The sequence below is a fragment of the Boleophthalmus pectinirostris genome, unplaced genomic scaffold, assembly GCF_026225935.1.
Source record: "Boleophthalmus pectinirostris isolate CB_2022bp ecotype Guang Dong unplaced genomic scaffold, ASM2622593v1 HiC_scaffold_22, whole genome shotgun sequence".
NCBI classification, from domain to species: Eukaryota; Metazoa; Chordata; class Actinopteri; order Gobiiformes; family Gobiidae; genus Boleophthalmus; species Boleophthalmus pectinirostris.
Genome location: NW_026571190.1, coordinates 41,332,178 through 41,351,159, shown reverse-complemented (window position 1 = coordinate 41,351,159; position 18,982 = coordinate 41,332,178). Strand labels below are relative to the sequence as shown.

The 18,982-nt window shown below is 40.3% G+C and overlaps 1 protein-coding gene across 1 annotated transcript; it reads right to left on the bottom strand.

Annotated features, from left to right (window-relative positions):
- Positions 1-625: 625 nt before the first annotated feature.
- Positions 626-17,304, bottom strand: LOC110163764 (gastrula zinc finger protein XlCGF52.1-like). The gene is made up of 3 exons (XM_055158319.1): positions 17,085-17,304; positions 7,737-8,129; positions 626-5,003 (listed from the first exon to the last, which is right to left on the bottom strand). The coding sequence occupies exons 1-3, from the start codon at positions 17,245-17,247 to the stop codon at positions 4,279-4,281; spliced, it is 1,281 nt and encodes a 426-aa protein (XP_055014294.1). The 5' UTR covers positions 17,248-17,304; the 3' UTR covers positions 626-4,278.
- Positions 17,305-18,982: the final 1,678 nt, after the last annotated feature.

Here is an 18,982-nt window from a genome sequence, read left to right as displayed (position 1 = left end):
AAATGTACTACACTAATATACAACTGTACTTCAGTATTATACAAATGTACTACACTAATATACAATAATATACAACTGTACTACACTAATATACAAATGTACTACAATAATCTACAAATGTACTACAGTAGTATACTAATGTACTACAATATACAACTGTACTACAGTAATATATAATAATATACAAATGTACTTCAGTAGTATACAAATGTACTACAATAATATACAGTAATATACAACTGTACTACAGTAATATGTAATAATATAGAACTGTACTACAGCAATTTACAAATGTACTACACTAATATATAAATGTACTACAGTAGTATACAAATGTACTACAATAATATACAACTGTACTACAGTAATATATAATACAACACAAATGTACTACACTAATATATAAATGTACTACAGTAATATACAAATGTACTACAATAATATACAAATGTACTACAGTAATATACAAATGTACTACACTAATATATAAATGTACTACAGTAATATACTAATGTACTACAGTAATATATACAAGTAATACTCCAAATCCAAGAAACGACTGGAACACGGAGAAAAGATCTGATTTAAATACATTTAAATCAATTACAGAGAGACTTTCTAAGGCAAAATTATTTTATTAGATTTTTTTTACAAACACAAAAAAACAGAACACGAAAGCAGAAGTTCTACAAAAGCGACATCAGACACTGGACTGAGGCTTTGCAGGTGTGAAGTCCGTTTCTGCTTCTTATTTAGTCCATAATTTGTCAAATGTACAAGTTTTTAATCTCAAATAGCAGATAATTTTTTCCATCACGAGAATTTCTGCATCATATCCGTCCATTCTTACAGTTTCAGGGGTTTTAACCTCGTCTGATTCACCAGCAGCTTTAGGATTCGTTCGCTTGACAGTAGGCGGGTACTTTTTTTATTTAACCAATCGCTGCTGTTTGTTTTTGACGTATGTACTGTATTTTTCGGACTATAAGTCGCACTTTTTTTTCCATGGTTTGTGTGTTTCCTGCGACTTATTCTCCGGTGCGACTTCTATATTAAAATGTTTTTCGTGAAGTGTGGAGAGGTTCTAGTACCAATGTCACTTGGCTCTACTGCACATGTCTCCTGCAGAAAGAGCCTCTGTCCTGCTGCAAGTCATGAAATCTGCAGCTGAAAACAGAAATCGAGTAGCAGAAAGAAAGTTTGGAGTGAGAGAGAAACTTGTGACACCAGGAGGATGCCCCATAAAACTTTCCTGAAGTCACTGGATGGACGGACAAAGCCTGGACTCACGTCACAAACGGGGAAGACGTTTGAAAACACGCGGTGAAACTTCCGTAAACGTGCTGAGTGGTAAAATGAAACGTACAGACGTCTGTGCGGTTTGGAATCATCTGGAGTTTGTCCCTTGTCTCGTCTCATCACATGAACCCAGAGCGCTCGGAGGGGAATGATGAAAACTGAGGTCTGGTTGGAATCGTTGATGAGCTGAACATAACGCTACAACGACACGGAGATGGAAAAAACTGCGACAATTTCTAACTTTTCCTACATTTTGTCAGACTTACTCCCACAAACAAAGCCCAAAGGAAGTTTATAATCACATGTTTCCAAACGTCTTCCAGGTTTGTGACGTCAGCGCAAACACAGACGATTCTGACCGGAACCGAAACCGTCCTGTCGGGATTCAGAAAGACCTGAATAATTCTAACTGGAACAGACTGGACGCAGAGTCTGACGACAGCGACGCAGCAGAGGATTTTGTCGGAGTTAATATCGCCAACGGAACGCAAAGGAAATCGTCATCCGCGTGTTTCCAAACGTCTTCCGGTTTTGTGACGTCAACGTGAATAGGTCCAATGCACTGAAAAACTCGGGCTCGCGTCACCACAAACCTGGCTCTTATTTGTCCACTTTCTCCTTTTTTTTTCTGTGGAGCTGATCTTGGCGTAAAACCTCTGTGGAGAATATTCTGAAGTCTGGACACGCCACCTCCAGAAAGTCACACACTCTGCTGTTTAAGAACGATATTAAAACTATAAATGGCGATGACGTGTCTCTAAATTGTAAACGGTGATTAAAATCTTACACAATTTACCGACAGCGACGCAGAAGAGTTTGCGGCGCTCTGTTTACCTCTGGAGGTCGAGGCCGAGTTGTTCAGAAGTGACACCGAGGATGAAGAATTGAATGGATTTAGTGATTTGGAGTGAGATGGAGAGTTTGGTAAATTTGCTCTGTTGTTTATGTAATAGTTTATCTGAAGAACTGTGAAATATGTGACGTTAACATTGTTGTCTATTGTTTTTACTACAACTTCACTTTACACAGGAAATGTCGGTCCCTTATTTTATAAAATACATTTCCCCAAAAAGTGCGACTTATAGTCCGGTGTGACTTATTTATGTTTTTTTCTACTTCACTGAGCATTTTTTAGCTGGTGCGACTTATAGTCCGGAAAATACGGTAATGCGCCAGAACACTCAGCGCGAGCCGGCACAACAGAAAACAAACAAAGCAGAGAGTGAACGTGTCCGTCGACGATGATTGTTGTTTTTGCGAGATGAATGTGCGAAATTAAAAGGTGCAATAAAAAAATTTGAAGTTTGTATTTGAAAAAGGAAGTCCAAAAGAGGAGAGCGTCTGTAGTCCAAGAATTTAAAAGTATTTGGGAAAAGTGCTGAGAGACGAACTGTCAGGACGTAACATCTGATTTATAATTTGACAAAACCTGAAATAAATCCCAAAATCTGCTTTTTTTTTTTTTTTTTCAAAGAACAGACACAAAAATGAGACGAACTAAATCCAACGCGAAGGAGCCGCAAGAAACACAAATCACAAACACAAACATCATTGATTCATTTTGTCACTTCAGTCTTCCTCACAGCGGGAAGAGGAAGCACAACTTTTACTCGAGTACTTCAATACAAAAATGACTCGAGTAGGAGTAAAAGTATGCTGCTAGAGAAGTACTTAAGTAAAAGTAACTGTACTACCAACTCTGGATTTAACGAATTTCTTGCTTCTTCAGGTTTAAGTACCTTAAGTACAGAGTTGGTGCGTTTTTAAGTTTAGTAGAGTGAAATATTGTTCATCGTTTTCCACAAAATGTTGAACCGTTTTTTAAAGATGCACTGCGTAACTTTCCACCAACCAGCCCGTCTCCATGGTTACTGCTGTGACAGGAATCTGTAAAGCATTTTCTAAGATAAAAATGTATTGGAAAACTTACACTGTTACTGCGAGCGGGGGTCGCCTCTGCGCAGATCTGACCCGTAAGCTGGCCTGGAAGCCGTACAGTAAAGGTCTGCTACGAGGGGACAGAATTTTCAGTCCCGCTCCCGCCTGTACATGCCGGAGGATGTTTACTTTCTTAAACTCAATCAAACACAGAGAAGCGAAAGGAATCGGGCTGCGTATGAGAGCAGGCGCGATGGGCGCTCCCGCGGCATGGTTAAGTCCTGGCTAAATCCTGTTTTAGTCCTTTATTAGTCCTGTTTTAGTCCTGTTTTTAGACCTGTTTTTAGACCTGTTTTAGTCCTGGTTTTAGTCCTGGTTTTAGTCCTGGTTTAGTCCTGGCTAAATCCTGTTTTAATCCTGGTTCAGTCCTGTTTTTAGACCTGGTTTTAGTCCTGGTTTAGTCCTGGCTAAATCCTGTTTTAGTCCTGTTTTTAGATCTGTTTTTAGACCTGTTTTAGGCCTGATTTTTGTCCTGTTTTAGTCCTGTTTTAGTCCCATTTTAGTCCTGTTTTTAGACCTGGTTTAGTGGCAGAACGGTCTGCACGGCCAAATAAATGGAAAATGGAAAAATGGAAAAACGGATAACGAACTGAAACAGGACTGAACCAAGACTGAACCAAAACTGAACGAGAACTGAGACCGGAACTGAGATCAGGACCAGACTGTGACCTGGTTTAGTCCTGGTTTTGGTCCTGGTTCAGTCCTGGTTTAGTCCCGTTTTGGTGTGGTCCTGGTCTCGGTCTCAGTCTCGGTCTGGTTCGGTCCTGCCCCAGTCCTGGTTCAGTCCGGCATCACAGTTTAAGTCACGTAAACGGGAAACGGTCGTTATTGTTTTTTCCATTTTGGTTTTGGAGACAAATAATGAAGAAAATTGTTGTTTTTTCGTTTTCTTATTTTTGGTTTTATAGTTTGTGAATTTGCATCGTTTCTGTTTTGAAGCCTTTTTCTCGAACTGCGACGCTTGAAACAAAAACACAATTAAATAAAAAACGAACAGCAGTAGGAATCTCCACGGCAGCTGAAAAGTCCCACAGTGCGTCTTTAACCGTCGATACTACAGTAAATTAAGTTCTGCTTTTTCTCGCGGCTCCTGTGCTTGTGCTCGTGCCGTCTGAGGTAACCCCTGTCCCCGAAGCCTTTACCGCAGAAGGAACAGCTGAAAGGTTTGTCGTCCGAGTGCACGCACATGTGCGTGCTGCAGTCCTGCTTCTGCGCGAACGCCTTCTTACAAACCGGGCAGCTGAACGGTTTCTCCCCCCTGTGCACTGCCGCCACGTGCCGGGACACGTTGTACTGCTGCTTGAACCTCAAACCGCACTCCGGACACCTGTACGGTCTTTCTTCGCTGTGGTTTTTCATGTGTCTGTTCAGAAAATACCCCTGACTGAACTTCTGCTTACAAACTGAACAGCTGAAGGGTTTTTCTTTAGTGTGAGTTCTCAGATGCGTCCTCAGCTGAGATCTGAACGTGAACGTTTTGTCGCAGCTCTCGCAGCGGAAAGGGTTGCTGTGGTTTTCCATGTGTTTGCGTAAATAGGACGGACGCTTGAACTGCTTCCCGCACTCTGGGCACTTGAGCTGGCTCGGGTCCAGCTTTTTCCTACGGTCTCTCTTTGATTTCTGCGTTGCCGTTTTGTTTTCTGGCGTTTTCGGCGCGGCCGGTTCCAGCTCGGACGCGCCGGAGGAGCCATGTGGAGCGTTTGTGTCGTTTTTCAGATCAGAGCTGCAGCCTGGCGTCTCCTCTCGGCCTTTCTTCAGTAAAACATCTGCAGGACACAGAGGTCACAGCTCACATCTTTGGATATTAACCAGTGTCAAAAGAGGGGAAAATTAAGATCGCTGCCATGACAGTTCAAAAACTAAACATCTGTAATGGTCAAAAGTCCTCAAAATGGCGTCCAATGAAAACTGAACACTTAACATTTTGCTTCTCTTCACTCCTTTTTGAAATGATTGATTTTGTAGACTATAGTCGTGGTTAATCATGTAAAATAATTGACTTTATGTTATTTCTGTTATATCAAATATCCGAATAAACATATTATTATACTAAATTTGTTGTCTTTTTAAAATTTTATGTAGTTTTATGGCATTTGTTTTCGTTTATATACCGTATTTTTCGGACTATAAGTTGCACTTTTATTCATGATTTGTGTGTTTCCTGTGACTTCTATATTAAAATGTTTTTGGTGAAGTGTGGAGAGGTTCTAGTCTTGTGTGTGAGTATCTGCTGCTCCTGTTCCTCCTGCACCACTGTCACTTGGCTCTACTGCGCATGTCTCCTGCAGAAAGAGCCTCTGTCCTGTCTGTATCATGTCAGTCGATCGCACCATTAAAATTTAAACTTTAAAATTATAAAGACGACTGAGAAGACTGAACACAAATGCCCCAAAAACAAAATCAGATTCTGCAGATTACAAACTGCAAATCGTGAAATCTGCAGCTGAAAACCGGAAATCGAGCGGCAGAAAGAAAGTTTGGAGTGAGAGAGAATCTTATGACACTTGTGAAACTTTCCTGAAGTCGCTGAACGGATGGACAAAGCCTGGACTTCAGTGACACCGAAACCATCCTGTCGGGATTCAGAAAAGCGTCTCTGTTCATGCTCACGTCACAAACCCGGAAGACGTTTGAAAACACGCGGTGAAGCTTCCGTACACGTGCCGAGTGGTAAAATGAAGCGTGTAGACGTCTGTGCGGTTTGGAATCATCTGGAGTTTGTCCCTCGTCTCGTCTCATCACATGAACCCAGAGCGCTCGGAGGGGAATGATGAAAACTGAGTCTGGTTGGAATCGTTGATGAGCTGAACATAAGAGAACAAAACATTTTCTAATTTTTCCTACATTTTGTCAGACTCACTCCCACAAACAAAGCCCAAAGAAAGTTTGTAATCACATGTTTCCAAACGTCTTCCTTTTTTTGTGACGTCGGCGTGAACAGAGACGATTCTAACCGGAACCAAAACCGTTCCTGTCGGGATTCAGAAAGACCCGAATAATTCTAAATGGAACTGACGCCGTGTCTGACGACAGCAACGCACGAGAGTTTGCGGCGCTGTGTTTACCTCTGGAGGTCGAGGCCGAGTTGTTCAGAAGTGACACGGAGGATGAAGAATTGAATGGATTTAGTGATTTGGAGTGAGATGGAGAGTTTGGTCTGTTGTTCTCTCTTCTATTATTTTTACTACAACTTCACTTTACACAGGAAACGTCTGCTGCTGCTCTCTCATTTTATAAAATACATTTCCCGCAAAAAAGTGCGACATATATATGTTTTTTTCTTCTTCATTACGCATTTTTTGTCTGGTGCGACTTATAGTCCTGTGAGCGGGGTCGCCTCTCCACAGATCTGCCTTCTAATCTGCTCTGGTTTGGTCTCCATGGAGATAGTACGACGTTATAAACCTTTCTATCTCTACGGAAACCAAACCGAAGTAAATCAGAAGTCAGATCTGTGAAGAGATTTTTGGGGGGATTTTTGCGCTCTAAAACCACCTGCAATTGAGTAAATATAGTAAAGTAGAGCTGTTTAAAGTCACACTGTGGGACATTCCAGGCAGAGCAGTGACGTCCCTTTATAGAAAAGCATTTGAGGGACCGTCTGCCAGAAAAGTGACACAGTGCAGCTTTAGCACACAGAGGAGGGAGGGAGGGACGCTTTTGTCTCTTCTTCTCCTCGAACTTGACTTTACACAGGAAAAATCTGCTCCTGGTCTCCGATTTTATAAAAAGTGACACCTATATGTGTCTTTTTCTTCTTTATTACACATTTTTGGACTGGAGTGACTTATAGTCCGAAAAATACGGTAACTCAAATTCTGCCGTCTTGATTTCGAAGTTTTGGTGTAGGTTTGTGTAAAAAAAAAAAAAAAAGCCTCTTAAATCTGAATAGTAGTTTTGTGCCTAACTAAAACGCCAGATATAATTTCATTTTCTCTAACTTCACCTGCTCTGAGCGCCTGCGTGGCTCTTCTGTACGTGTTTATTGAGAGAAGCTCGGACGCGGAAGCCCTTCCTACAGTAAGTACAGATAAAGGGCTTCTCCCCGGTGTGTGTCCTCATGTGGATGGTAAAATCGCTCTTTTGTGCAAATGCTTTCTCGCAGAACAAACAGCTGAAGGGCTTCTCCCGCCTGTGAACGGCCGAAATGTGACGGTGCATGTTGTGCTGCTGTTTTAGCCTCAAGCCGCACTCCGGGCAGCTGAACGACCTCTCCTCTGAGTGCGACTGCATGTGGCGCTTTAAGTGAGCTTTCTGCATGAACTCTTTGCTACAAACCGAACACCTGAAGGGCTGCGCGTAGTGGGAGCGCACGTGCCGCTTCCAGTGATTCTTATGACGGAAACATTTGCTACAAACCGAGCACCTGTAAGGCTCCTCGTCCGTGCCCATGTGAGAATCGAGCAGGTTAGAAAAGGCCTGGTTTTGCAAGTGAATCGTCGCATTTACGTTGCCGGAAAAGTTTGAGAAAGACAGGAGTTCGTTGTCATCATCTCTACCTGTGTTTGAGTCCTCTATAAGAACTAAATCAGAATCCTGCCCGTCGCTTTTGGTCGATCTTTTGCTCGAGGGCTCCCAGTCTTCAGAATCCTCCGTGTCCGAACAGCTGGACGGTCGCTCGTTGTTTTCCGACTGCAAATCCAAGCTGCAGCCAGGCTCCTCGCCGCCGTACGGCTTCTGGACGATCTCGCGCCCCTTCTCCTCGGCCGGTTCCTCTTCCCCTTCGTGCCGGAACGCGGATTTGTCGAGGTGCTCTTCGGATTTGAGAGGCAGAGGTGTGAACGAGAACGCCACGGACGGCTCTTCTTCTTTCTTGATGAGCACGGGTGTTGCCTTTTCGGGTCGTTCGGGGCTTTGGTGCACGTCTGGAGGAGCTGAGGAAAGCTGCACGACTATAAAGAAGAACACACAGAAAAAAAAGGGTGAACAGCGAGTTTAAAAGACGGAATTTAAACAACTCTACTTTACATTTGGGTCTTGGTCAAGTGGTAACGGAGGGAAACGGGCAGATTTTTTACATTCAAATGTCTCTTATTCAGAAACTAGTGGGACTATTGAAATAAGTAAAGTATCAGAATGTAGGAAAGAGTTACACTCCAACAGGGTCAAGTTAAACCTGTGAGATTCTTTCAAGTTCAAGACAAAAATTTAAAAATTCATGTTGGTAACGGAGAGAATGAAATATGCAGCACTTTTTGGGCAATAAATATGTAATAGCCTGGTGGCAACCTTAGCGGTTTTAGGAGGTCAAATTGAGCCAGTTTACAGTGCAGATCCCAGTGCATTTATTAAAGACAAAACAAAAACAATTTACAGAAGTTCCAAAAAGGTTAAAAACAGGCATAGCAGTTACCTGCGCTCACACAGCACCTCTCTCTAAACAAGGTGAGGCTGGCTTCTTTTAAAGGCCCTGTCCTAATTGGGTGAGCCCACTTTAACGATCAGGTAAGCACCAATAATTTGTACATTTAATATCTAAAAACCAACTATCAAAACAGTGCCCAAACAACATCCAATTACATCAACTATCAAAATATATATATCTTTATTTAAATTAGCAGTGTTCAATGTTTTAAAATACTAAATAGAACCAGTTAAAAATTTGTGCTCCCCTCCTCCAAACAACATGGTTGGCTGCCCCAGAACCTTCTTAAGGTGCTCTGGCTCCCCGGGGACTCTTTTGGCCGGAGCACCTGAGGCAGACCACACCAGAGGGTAAGTACAATTACTTCGATTTAAATGCACTTTTACTTTTACTTATTTCCTTTTCTTTTACAGGTAACTTCAATCTGCACATAAATTTTCAATAAACATTTCTAAAACTTTGTTTCAGTTCCTCATTTTACCTTTTAACTAGCCCTAGGCCCTAGTAATGGACTGGCTACATTCGAAAATCCAAACAGTGATAACTCTTGGTTCTCACTTACATATCCTTAACAAACTGGTTTGAATATTTGCGTCATATAGTTTTCTACCATATGGTACAAGATTAGGTTGAAAAACCTCTTACTTTTTGACTCATGAGATTTTTTATTAAGAAAGGTCATGGTTGTCGCTTTTTTCTTCTGAATACTTTAATATTACTTCAAAATGAAAGGAAACTATTTCTAAAAAATATGTCAGTCCTTTCAAGCTAATTTTTATCATTTTCAATACATTTTTTTTTGAAAAATCATGTACCTTCATCAACAGTTCAAAGATGGAATAACAATCCATTTATTTACATGATTTGCAGGTTTTTGAAATTTGGGAAATAATTTTTGTTCCATGTTTCATACATGGTCTGTTTAAAACGTATGGAACTTTAGAACCAAAAATGGTACAGAAAAAAGGTCAACAGTTTCATAAACTAGAGTACATATGTATCTGTTTAATACATTTTTATATCAGGTGAATTAACTTGAATTTTTGGCCTTGTTGTTTACTTCTGCTTGACCGGGACCACTTGTTCAAGTACAGGGGGTTTTATAGCTCAAAAACACTTAGAAAAACAGATACTGTATTTTTCAGACTGTAACTGTCACTTTTTTCATGGTTTGTGTGTTTCCTGTGACTTCTATATTAAAATGTTTTTTGTGAAGTGTGGAGAGGTTCTAGTCTTGTGTGTGAGTATCTGCTGCTCCTGTTCCTCCCGTATCACTGTCACTTGGCTCTACTGCGCATGTCTCCTGCAGAAAGAGCCCCTGTCCTGTCTGTATCAGTCGATCGCACCGTTACTTCTGCACCACTCAACTATTAACACTTTAATAATTTAATTAACTTTAAACTCATAAAGACAAAGACTGCGAAGACTGAACACAAACGCGCCCAAAAACAAAATCAGATGCTGCAGATTACAAACTGCAAGTCGTGAAATCTGCAGCTGAAAACGTAAAAGGAGCAGCAGAAAGAAAGTTTGGAGTGAGAGAGAAACTTGTGACACTTATGAAACTTTCCTGAAGTCACTGGATGGACGGACAAAGCCTGGACTTCAGCGACACCGAAACCATCCTGTCGGGATTCAGAAAGACCCGAATAATTCTAACTGGAACTGATGCTGCGTCCACACGTCAACGCTTCTGAATCCGTGTATCATTCGTTCATTCGTTTTTCAATATAAAACCAAAAATAAGAAAACGAAAAAACAACTGTTTTCTTCATTATTTGTCTGCAAAACCAAAATAAAAAAACAGATAACGATTCGTTTTTTCAGTTTTCAATTTTGTGTTTAAATGAAACATGGAAAAAATGGATAACGGGCGTTTCCCGTTTACGTGACTTCCGTGACTGTGATGCCGGACTTTTGCACCGGGTACGGACTGAACCAGGACTGATCCAGGTCCGAGACCAGACCCGGACCAGAGTCGGACTGAGACCGGGACCAGAGCGGTACCAGAGCAGACTCTGAGCTTTGACTCGGAGCCTCCGCGGGGTCCGAGCCTCAGCTTCGAGCTCCGGCCCTGCTGTGGGCCCTGAACCTCCGGTCTGGTCCCAGTCTGGTCCCGCTCTGGTCCCGGTCTGGTCTCGGACCTGGATCAGTCCTGGTTCAGTCCAGATGCGGTGCAAAAGTCCAGCATCGCAGTCATGGACGTCATGTAAACGGGAAACGGTCGTTATCCGTTTTTTTCCATTTTTCATTTAAACACAAAATCAAAAACTGAAAAAACTAATCATTATCTGTTTTTTCATTTTGGTTTTGGAGACAAATAACGAAGAAAACTGCAGTTTTTTCGTTTTCTTATTTTTGGTTTTATATTGAAAGACAAATGAACGAATGATACACGGATTCTTCTGGATTTTTTCTTTTACAGGTTGAAAAAAATTTGCGTCCACACACGTGTCGGATCAATAAATATTCACCTCCACACAACAATGAAGTGAAAACGATGTAATACATCTACCACACCTGTATGTGGCGCTGTTGACGATAATGATAATAATATTTAATAATGCAAATCTCAGTTTTTTTTTTAGTAGGCTGCACCTGTCACATTTCGGCATCGCTCTTGCGGTCTGTGGAGGCCAGTTCGAGGTTCGAGGGCTTCAGACTTCGCTGCATTTCTCTGCTGCTTTCTCAGATGTCTCCACTCTGGAACCTGTTTCACCCACACGAAACGTCGGCTCCGTGTGAATGAAAGGCCAAAACGAATAAAAACTTCACCGTTTTGACCAAAAAACATTGTCATGTGAACCGGCCCTGACGCTGAGTCTGACGACAGCAACACAGAAGAGTTTGCGTCGCTCTGTTTACCTCCGGAGGTCGAGGCCGAGTTGTTCAGAAGTGACACCGAGGATGAAGAATTGAATGGATTTAGTGATTTGGAGTGAGATGGAGAGTTTGGTTAAACTTGTTCTGTTCTGTTGTTAATAGTTTATCTGAAGAACTGTGAAATATGTGACGTTAACAGTCTGTTGTTCTCACTTCTGTTGTTTTTACCAACTCCACTTTACACAGGAAATGTTGGTTCCTGCGGCTTAGTGCGACATAGATATATTTGTTTCTTCTTCATTACACATTTTTTGGCTGAAGTGACTTCTAGTCCAGAGTAGAGATGGGCAATCGATTAAATTTTCTTAATCGATCATTGGGAGAATTAACGATCAATTATCGATTAATCATTAATGTTTTTATATTAAAATGATCATCATTATGATTAGTATCTGCACTAATCTGCATAAATAAATTCAACTTTACAACATAAAACATAACCACTCTCGAGCCACATCAACCCGTTTGACATTATAATGTGTTTAATGCAGATTTGTTCAAGTCTCACAGAAACAAAACTTAAAACTGCATGACTCATTTACATAAATGTTAAAGAGTCCCACAGTGCGGCTGATTAGAAGAGCAAGACCAAACGTGAAGCAAAAACCAGTCTTTTGTGTTCCAGTGTTGGCACAAAGCAGGTCTACAGCATAGAGCGGATCTACAGAACAGACCTACTGCCACATTTGGCTGAAGTTTGTCTAACAAAAGTGATAAATGCATCTGTGTTTGTCACGATGTGCGTTTGGTTTGGTAAATGTGCAGAGGCTGGTAAATATCAAAATCAGAAAAGAATGAAACTCCAGTTTGGAACTTTAAAAAACAGGTTTAAAAATCTTCCTTCACTTTTTTCACAGTTTTGTGTAAAGTGCCAGAGGAAGTTCTCTTAAAGAAGAGGTTCTCAAACTGTGGGGGAGGGTCCAAAAAAGGGGCACAGAGTGTTTCAGTGCAGTTTGTTTGGCTTTGTATTAGGAAGATCATTTTGACTTGGTCATTTTGTAAGTAGCTCACATGATGAAAAAGTGTGAACACCTCTGGTTTAGATGATTCTTTGTCTTATTTCATCAAAGTGTATTTCTCACGGGAAAACCAACTTCTCATTAACTGTTATCTTCCCCAAGGACAGTCCTCCCTACACCTCAGCAGCTGGCACACACACACACACACACACACACACACACACACACACACACACACACACACACACACACACACACACACACACACACACACACACACACACACACACACACACACACACACACACACACACACACACACACACACACACACACACACACCTTTATTCTCTGTGTTTTTTACTGTGACAGAAAAATGTAAACGCCCATTTATTCTTGTAACCTGTGTGATTCAATAAACACGCGACTAGGGCTGGGTATCATTAAGAAGTTGCCGATACGATACATATCCCGATACGGTGCACTTTTGATTCGATACGATATATTTCAAATTGATTCGATACGGTTCAGTAAAAAATAAAGGCTAACTCTATACGTGATACTAAAAGTCTTTGTAACACTTTATAATAACTACACCTTATTTAGCCTTAACAAAGCATGAACAAAGACTTAATTATTAATGAACAAAGACTTAATTAATAATGATTCATGCTTAGTAACTACTTAATTACTACCTTAATTAGCACTTGCACTTAATTTGCCTGTGCTGTAAATAGTTACTCATAATTATTTCATACTTAATTACTCATGAACTAACCATTTGAGCATTTATTAATCATTAATCATAGTATTACTATGAGAGAATGATTTACTAATAATGCAATGCAATGATAATTCAGGCAGCTGTTATCTGTTAAGAAAAGCTCTCAAAAAAGACTTAACTAAGTGAAGACAAATTATGCTTTATTAAGCATTTACTAAGTGTGAATCATTATGAATTAAGTCTTTATTCATTATGAATTAAGTCTTTGTTCATGCTTTATTACGGCTAAATAATGTGTAGTTATTATAAAGTGTTACCAAAGTCTTTGTTAAACCACTTCTTCTTGTGCTAATTTCATATGAAACACAAATATTTTATTCATCAAAACAGTGAAAATGTCAAATGTGTCGCATAAACGAGTTTTCTTCCTCTAAACAAGCAACAAAACTGTAGCTGTAACAAAATAATTTAGTAAAATATACCAAAAAATACTCTTGGTGATGTATCGATACAGCAGCCCACGATATCGATACTGTATCATCACTTAAAACGATACGATATATCGATATTTTTATATTTTTGCACACCCCTACTTAAGAGTCTGAAAAAAAATACCGTATTTTCACTATGTGCGGGGTCGCCTCTCCACAGATCTGACTTCTAACCTGCTCTGGTTTGGTCTCCACAGAGATAGAAAGGTTTATAACGCCGTACTATCTCCACGGAGACCAAACCGGACTAAATCAGAAGTCAGATCTGCGGAGAGGAGACCCCGCTCACAGTCAGAACGCCTGTTTTTCTAGGGATTCTTGAGCTCTAAAACCAGCTGTAATTGAGTAAATGTAATAAAGTAGAGCTGTTTAAAGTCACACTGTGGGACATTCCAGGCAGAGCGGTGACGTCTCTTTATAGAAAAGCATTCGACGGCTCCTCCGCCAGAAAAGTGACACAGTGCAGTTTTAACACGCAGAGGAGGGAGGGACACTTTTGTCTCTTCTTCTTCAGGATCTGCTGACCCTCCCTGACCAGAGTTTTCCCGCGAAACCAACTCAAGCGCAGAGTGAACGTTACCGCGGCAACAACTTTAATTTCCCTCAGGATCAATAAAGTCTGTCCCTCCGTCTCCCTCTTTCTCTAAAACAGGACTAAACCGGGACTAAACCGGGACTAAACCAGGACTAGACCGGGACTAAAGCAGGTACAAGACCGGGACTAAACCAGGACTAGACCAGGACTAGACCAGAACTAAACCAGGGCCTAGAACTTGACTTCACACAGGAAATGTCGGCTCCTGCTCTCTGATTTTATCAAATAAACTTCCTCCAAAAAGTGCCACTTATTTATGTTTTTTTTCTTCTTTGTTAAAATCAATAAATAAATAGATCAATAAAATCTCTGTCTCTGTTTGTCGCCGTCTTTCTCTCTCTTTTTCTCTCGAGCAAAACAGTTTTAACTTAAGTAATTTGTGAGAATAATTTAAAATAAAAACAATAATAATAAAAGTTCTGATGGTGTCTGAGTCGTTGGACTGAAACTCGAAGGAGACGAAGCAGAGGAAATGTTACTGCAGCAAAACTTCAATTTCCCCCAGGATCAATAAAGTCTGTCCCTCCATCTCCTCCATCTCTCTCTTTCTCTAAAACAGGACTAAAGCAGGTACTAGACCAGGACTAAACCAGGACTAAAGCAGGACTAAAGCAGGTACTAGACCAGGACTAAACCAGGACTAAAGCAGGTAATAGACAGGACTAAACTGGGTACAAGACTGGGACTAAACCAGATACTAGACCAGGACTAAACCAGGAATAAAACAGATACTAGACGAGGTACTAAACAAGGACTAAACCAGGACTAAACTGGGTACGAGACAGAAACTAAACCAGGAATAAAACAAGATACTCGACCAGGTACTAAACAAGGACTAAACCAGGACTAAACCAGGACTAAACTGGGTACGAGACAGAAACTAAACCAGGAATAAAACAAGATACTCGACCAGGTACTAAACAAGGACTAAACCAGGACTAAACCAGGACTAAACTGGGTACGAGACCGGGGCTAAATCAGATACTAGACCGGAGCATAACCAGGACTAGACCAGGTACTAAACCAGGTCTAACCAAGGTACTAGACCAGGACTAAACCAGATACTAGATCGGGACTAAACTAGACCAGGTACTAGACTGGGCACTGGACTAGGTACTAGACCGGGACTAAACCAGGTATTAGACTGGGATTAAACCAGGTATTTGACCAGGACTAAACCAGGACTAGACCAGGTACTAGACCAGAACTAAAGCAGTTACTAGACCGGGGATAAACCAGGACTAAAACAGATACTAGATCAGGTACTAGACCAGATACTAGACCGGGACTAAATCAGGTACTAACCAAGGACTAAACCAGAACGAAACCAGGACTAGACCAGAATTAAAACAGGTACTAGACCAGGATTAAACCAGGATTAAACCAGATACTAGACTGGGACTAGCCCGGGATTACACCAGGTACTAAACCAGGTACAAGACCAGGACTAAACTAGGACTAGACCAGAAGTGAAACAGTTACTAGACTAGAACTAAACCAGGACTAAACCAGGTAGTAGTCCGGAAACTAAACCAGGTACTAGACCGGGACTACACCGGGAATACACTAGGTACTAAACCAGGACTAAACCGGGACTAGACCAGGTACTGGACCGGTACTAGACCGGTACTAAACCAGGACTAGACCAGAATTTAAACAGTTACTAGACCAGGACTAAACCAGGTACTAGACCAGAACTAAACTGGGTAGTAGTCCGGAACTAAACCAGGTACTAGACCAGAACTAAACCAGGTACTCAACCGGGATTAAACTAGTACTAGACCGGTACTAAACCAGGACTAAACCAGATCTAGATCCATCAGTGCCGGGCGCAGAACACATTTTTATTTCTCCCAGAGTTTTATTTTGAAAATCCAGCCACCCTAAAACACACAATGTATAAAAATGAGGTAGTAAAATGTTTTAGACTCTTAATAAACCAAAACTGGATTCATTCTAACTTAAAAAAACGATGTTAAAAAAAAAAAGAGACAAATGTTGGAGACAAACAAAGCTCGAGCTCGTACCAGACCCGCTCAGCTCCACTCGAGTCTCCTGCAGCAATTTGGGCCAGAACCTCCTCTTCATACTCCGCAAAGGTCCTAAACCAGGACTAAACCAGGACTACGCCAGGACTACGCCAGGACTACGCCAGGACTACGCCAGGACTACGCCAGGACTACGCCAGAAGTGAAACAGTTACTTGACTAGAACTAAACCAGGACTAAACTGGGTAGTAGTCCGGAGCTAAACAAGGTACTAGACCGGGACTACACCGGGAATACACTAGGTACTAAACTAGGACTAAACCGGGACTAGACCAGGATTAGACCAGGACTAAAACAGTTACTAAACCGAGACTAGACCAGGTACTGGACCAGGTACAAGACCGGTACTAGACCGGTACTAAACCAGAATTGAAACAGTTACTAGACCAGGACTAAACCAGGACTAAACCAGGACTAAACCAGGTGCTAGACCAGGTGCTAGACCAGAACTACACTGGGTAGTAGTCCGGAACTAAACCAGGTACTAGACCAGAACTAAACCAGGTACTCAACCGGGATTAAACTAGTACTAGACCGGTAATAAACCAGGACTAAACCAGGTTTAGATCCATCAGTGCCGGACGCAGAACACAGTTTTATTTTGAAAATCCAGCCACCCTAAAACACACAACGTATAAAAATAGAAATGAGGTAGTAAAATGTTTAGACTCTTAATAAACCAAAACTGAATTCATTCTAACTTTTTTTTTTTTTTTAAAAACGATGTTTACAAAAAAAAAAAAGAGACAAATGTTGGAGACAAACAAAGCTCGAGCTCGTACCAGACCCGCTCAGCTCCACTCGAGTCTCCTGCAGCAATTTAGACCGCAGAACCTCCTCTTCATACTCCGCGAAGGTCCGTTCGAAAAGCGCAAAAATCTCATCCGCGGCGACTGCGAGCCTCTCCACCACCAGATTGCGCAGAGCCTGGTGTTTGTACGACATTTTTTTTTTTTTTTTTTACTGCGCTGGATCCGCTCCGTTCCGCCGTTAGCTCCGCATTAGCCGCCGCCGCCGCCGCTACTACCGCTGCCGCTGCTGCTTCGTCCGCTAGTCCCGGCAGACTGGAGGTGACGGGGGCGCGACGCTGCCCCCCACCGCCGCTACAGGGTATTACAGGCTCACGTAAAGACTGCGCATGGGCGTATTTTATTATATTTTACTTTACTTTACTTTACTTTACTTTACTTTATTTTATTTTACTTTATTTTACTTTATTTTATTTTACTTTATTTTACTTTACTTTATTTTATTTTACTTCACTTTATTTTACTTCACTTTATTTTACTTCACTTTATTTTACTTCACTTTATTTTACTTCACTTTATTTTACTTTACTTTATTTTACTTTACTTTATTTTACTTTACTTTATTTTACTTTACTTTATTTTACTTTACTTTATTTTACTTCACTTTATTTTACTTTGCTTTACTTTATTTTAATTTATTTTACTTTACTTTATTTTTCTTTATTTTATTTGACTTTGCTTTACTTTATTTTACTTTAATTTATTTTGTTTTACTTTATTTTGCTTTATTTTATTTGACTTTACTTTATTTGACTTTACTTTATTTGACTTTACTTTATTTGACTTCATTTTGCTTTATTTTATTTGACTTTAATTTATTTTACTTCACTTTATTTTACTTTAATTTATTTTACTTTACTTTATTTAACTATTTTAATTTTACCGCTGCTTCGTCCGCTGGTCCCGGCAGACTGGAGGCGACGAGGCGCAACGCTGCCCCCCACCGCCGCTACAGGGTATTACAGGGTCACATAAAGACTGCGCATGCGTACGATCTCAAGCGCTAAACCAGCGCTAATTGTATTTAATTTAATAATTGTATTTAATTTAATTTAATTGTCCTTTATTTTACTTTACTTTATTTTGCTTTAATATATTTACTTTATTTTACTTTAATTTATTTAATTTTACTTTATTTTAATACATTTTATTTTACTTTAGTTCACTTGATTTTATTTTGCTTTAATTTATTTTACTTTATTTTATTTTACTTTATTTTATTTTAATGTATTTTACTTTATTTGATCTTACTTTATTTTATTTTACGTTATTTTATTTTACTTTATTTTGCTTTACTTTACTTCACTTTATTTTACTTGACTTGACTTTATTTATCTTATTTACTTTATTTTAAAGCCAAAACAAAACAAAAACAAAACTGACAAACTGACAAAATGAGCAGACTCACCGACAGCATCCGGAGGTCAGGAGAAAAGTCCAACAGCGCCGCCTGCTGGTCACAAAGGCGCACTGCATTTTCTTTTACATTTTTTAAAACTGCAAAATTAGGGAGACCACGATTTCAACATCAAAAACTGGAACACTGTTTGGTTTGTGGTGATTGGTAATAATAAAATTGTGAAATGAGTGCATAAGGAAAATCATTCTGCACCCGGTCAGTCAGTATAGTCGCATTTTCTTTGTGTTTTGGTCAGTTTTTAAAGCAGCTTTTCTGTATTTTACCAAAACAAATGACAGTTTGTGTTGCTTTTTATTGTTGGAGGAGATTAAATTAGTCAAAAATAGGGACATTTCTTGTACAAAACTGGGACAAATCACTGTTTTTTTGTATGAATCTGCTGGGACAGGGGACACAGACTCAAAACTGGGACTGTCCCGGGAAAACAGGGACGTCTGGTTGCTAAAATTAA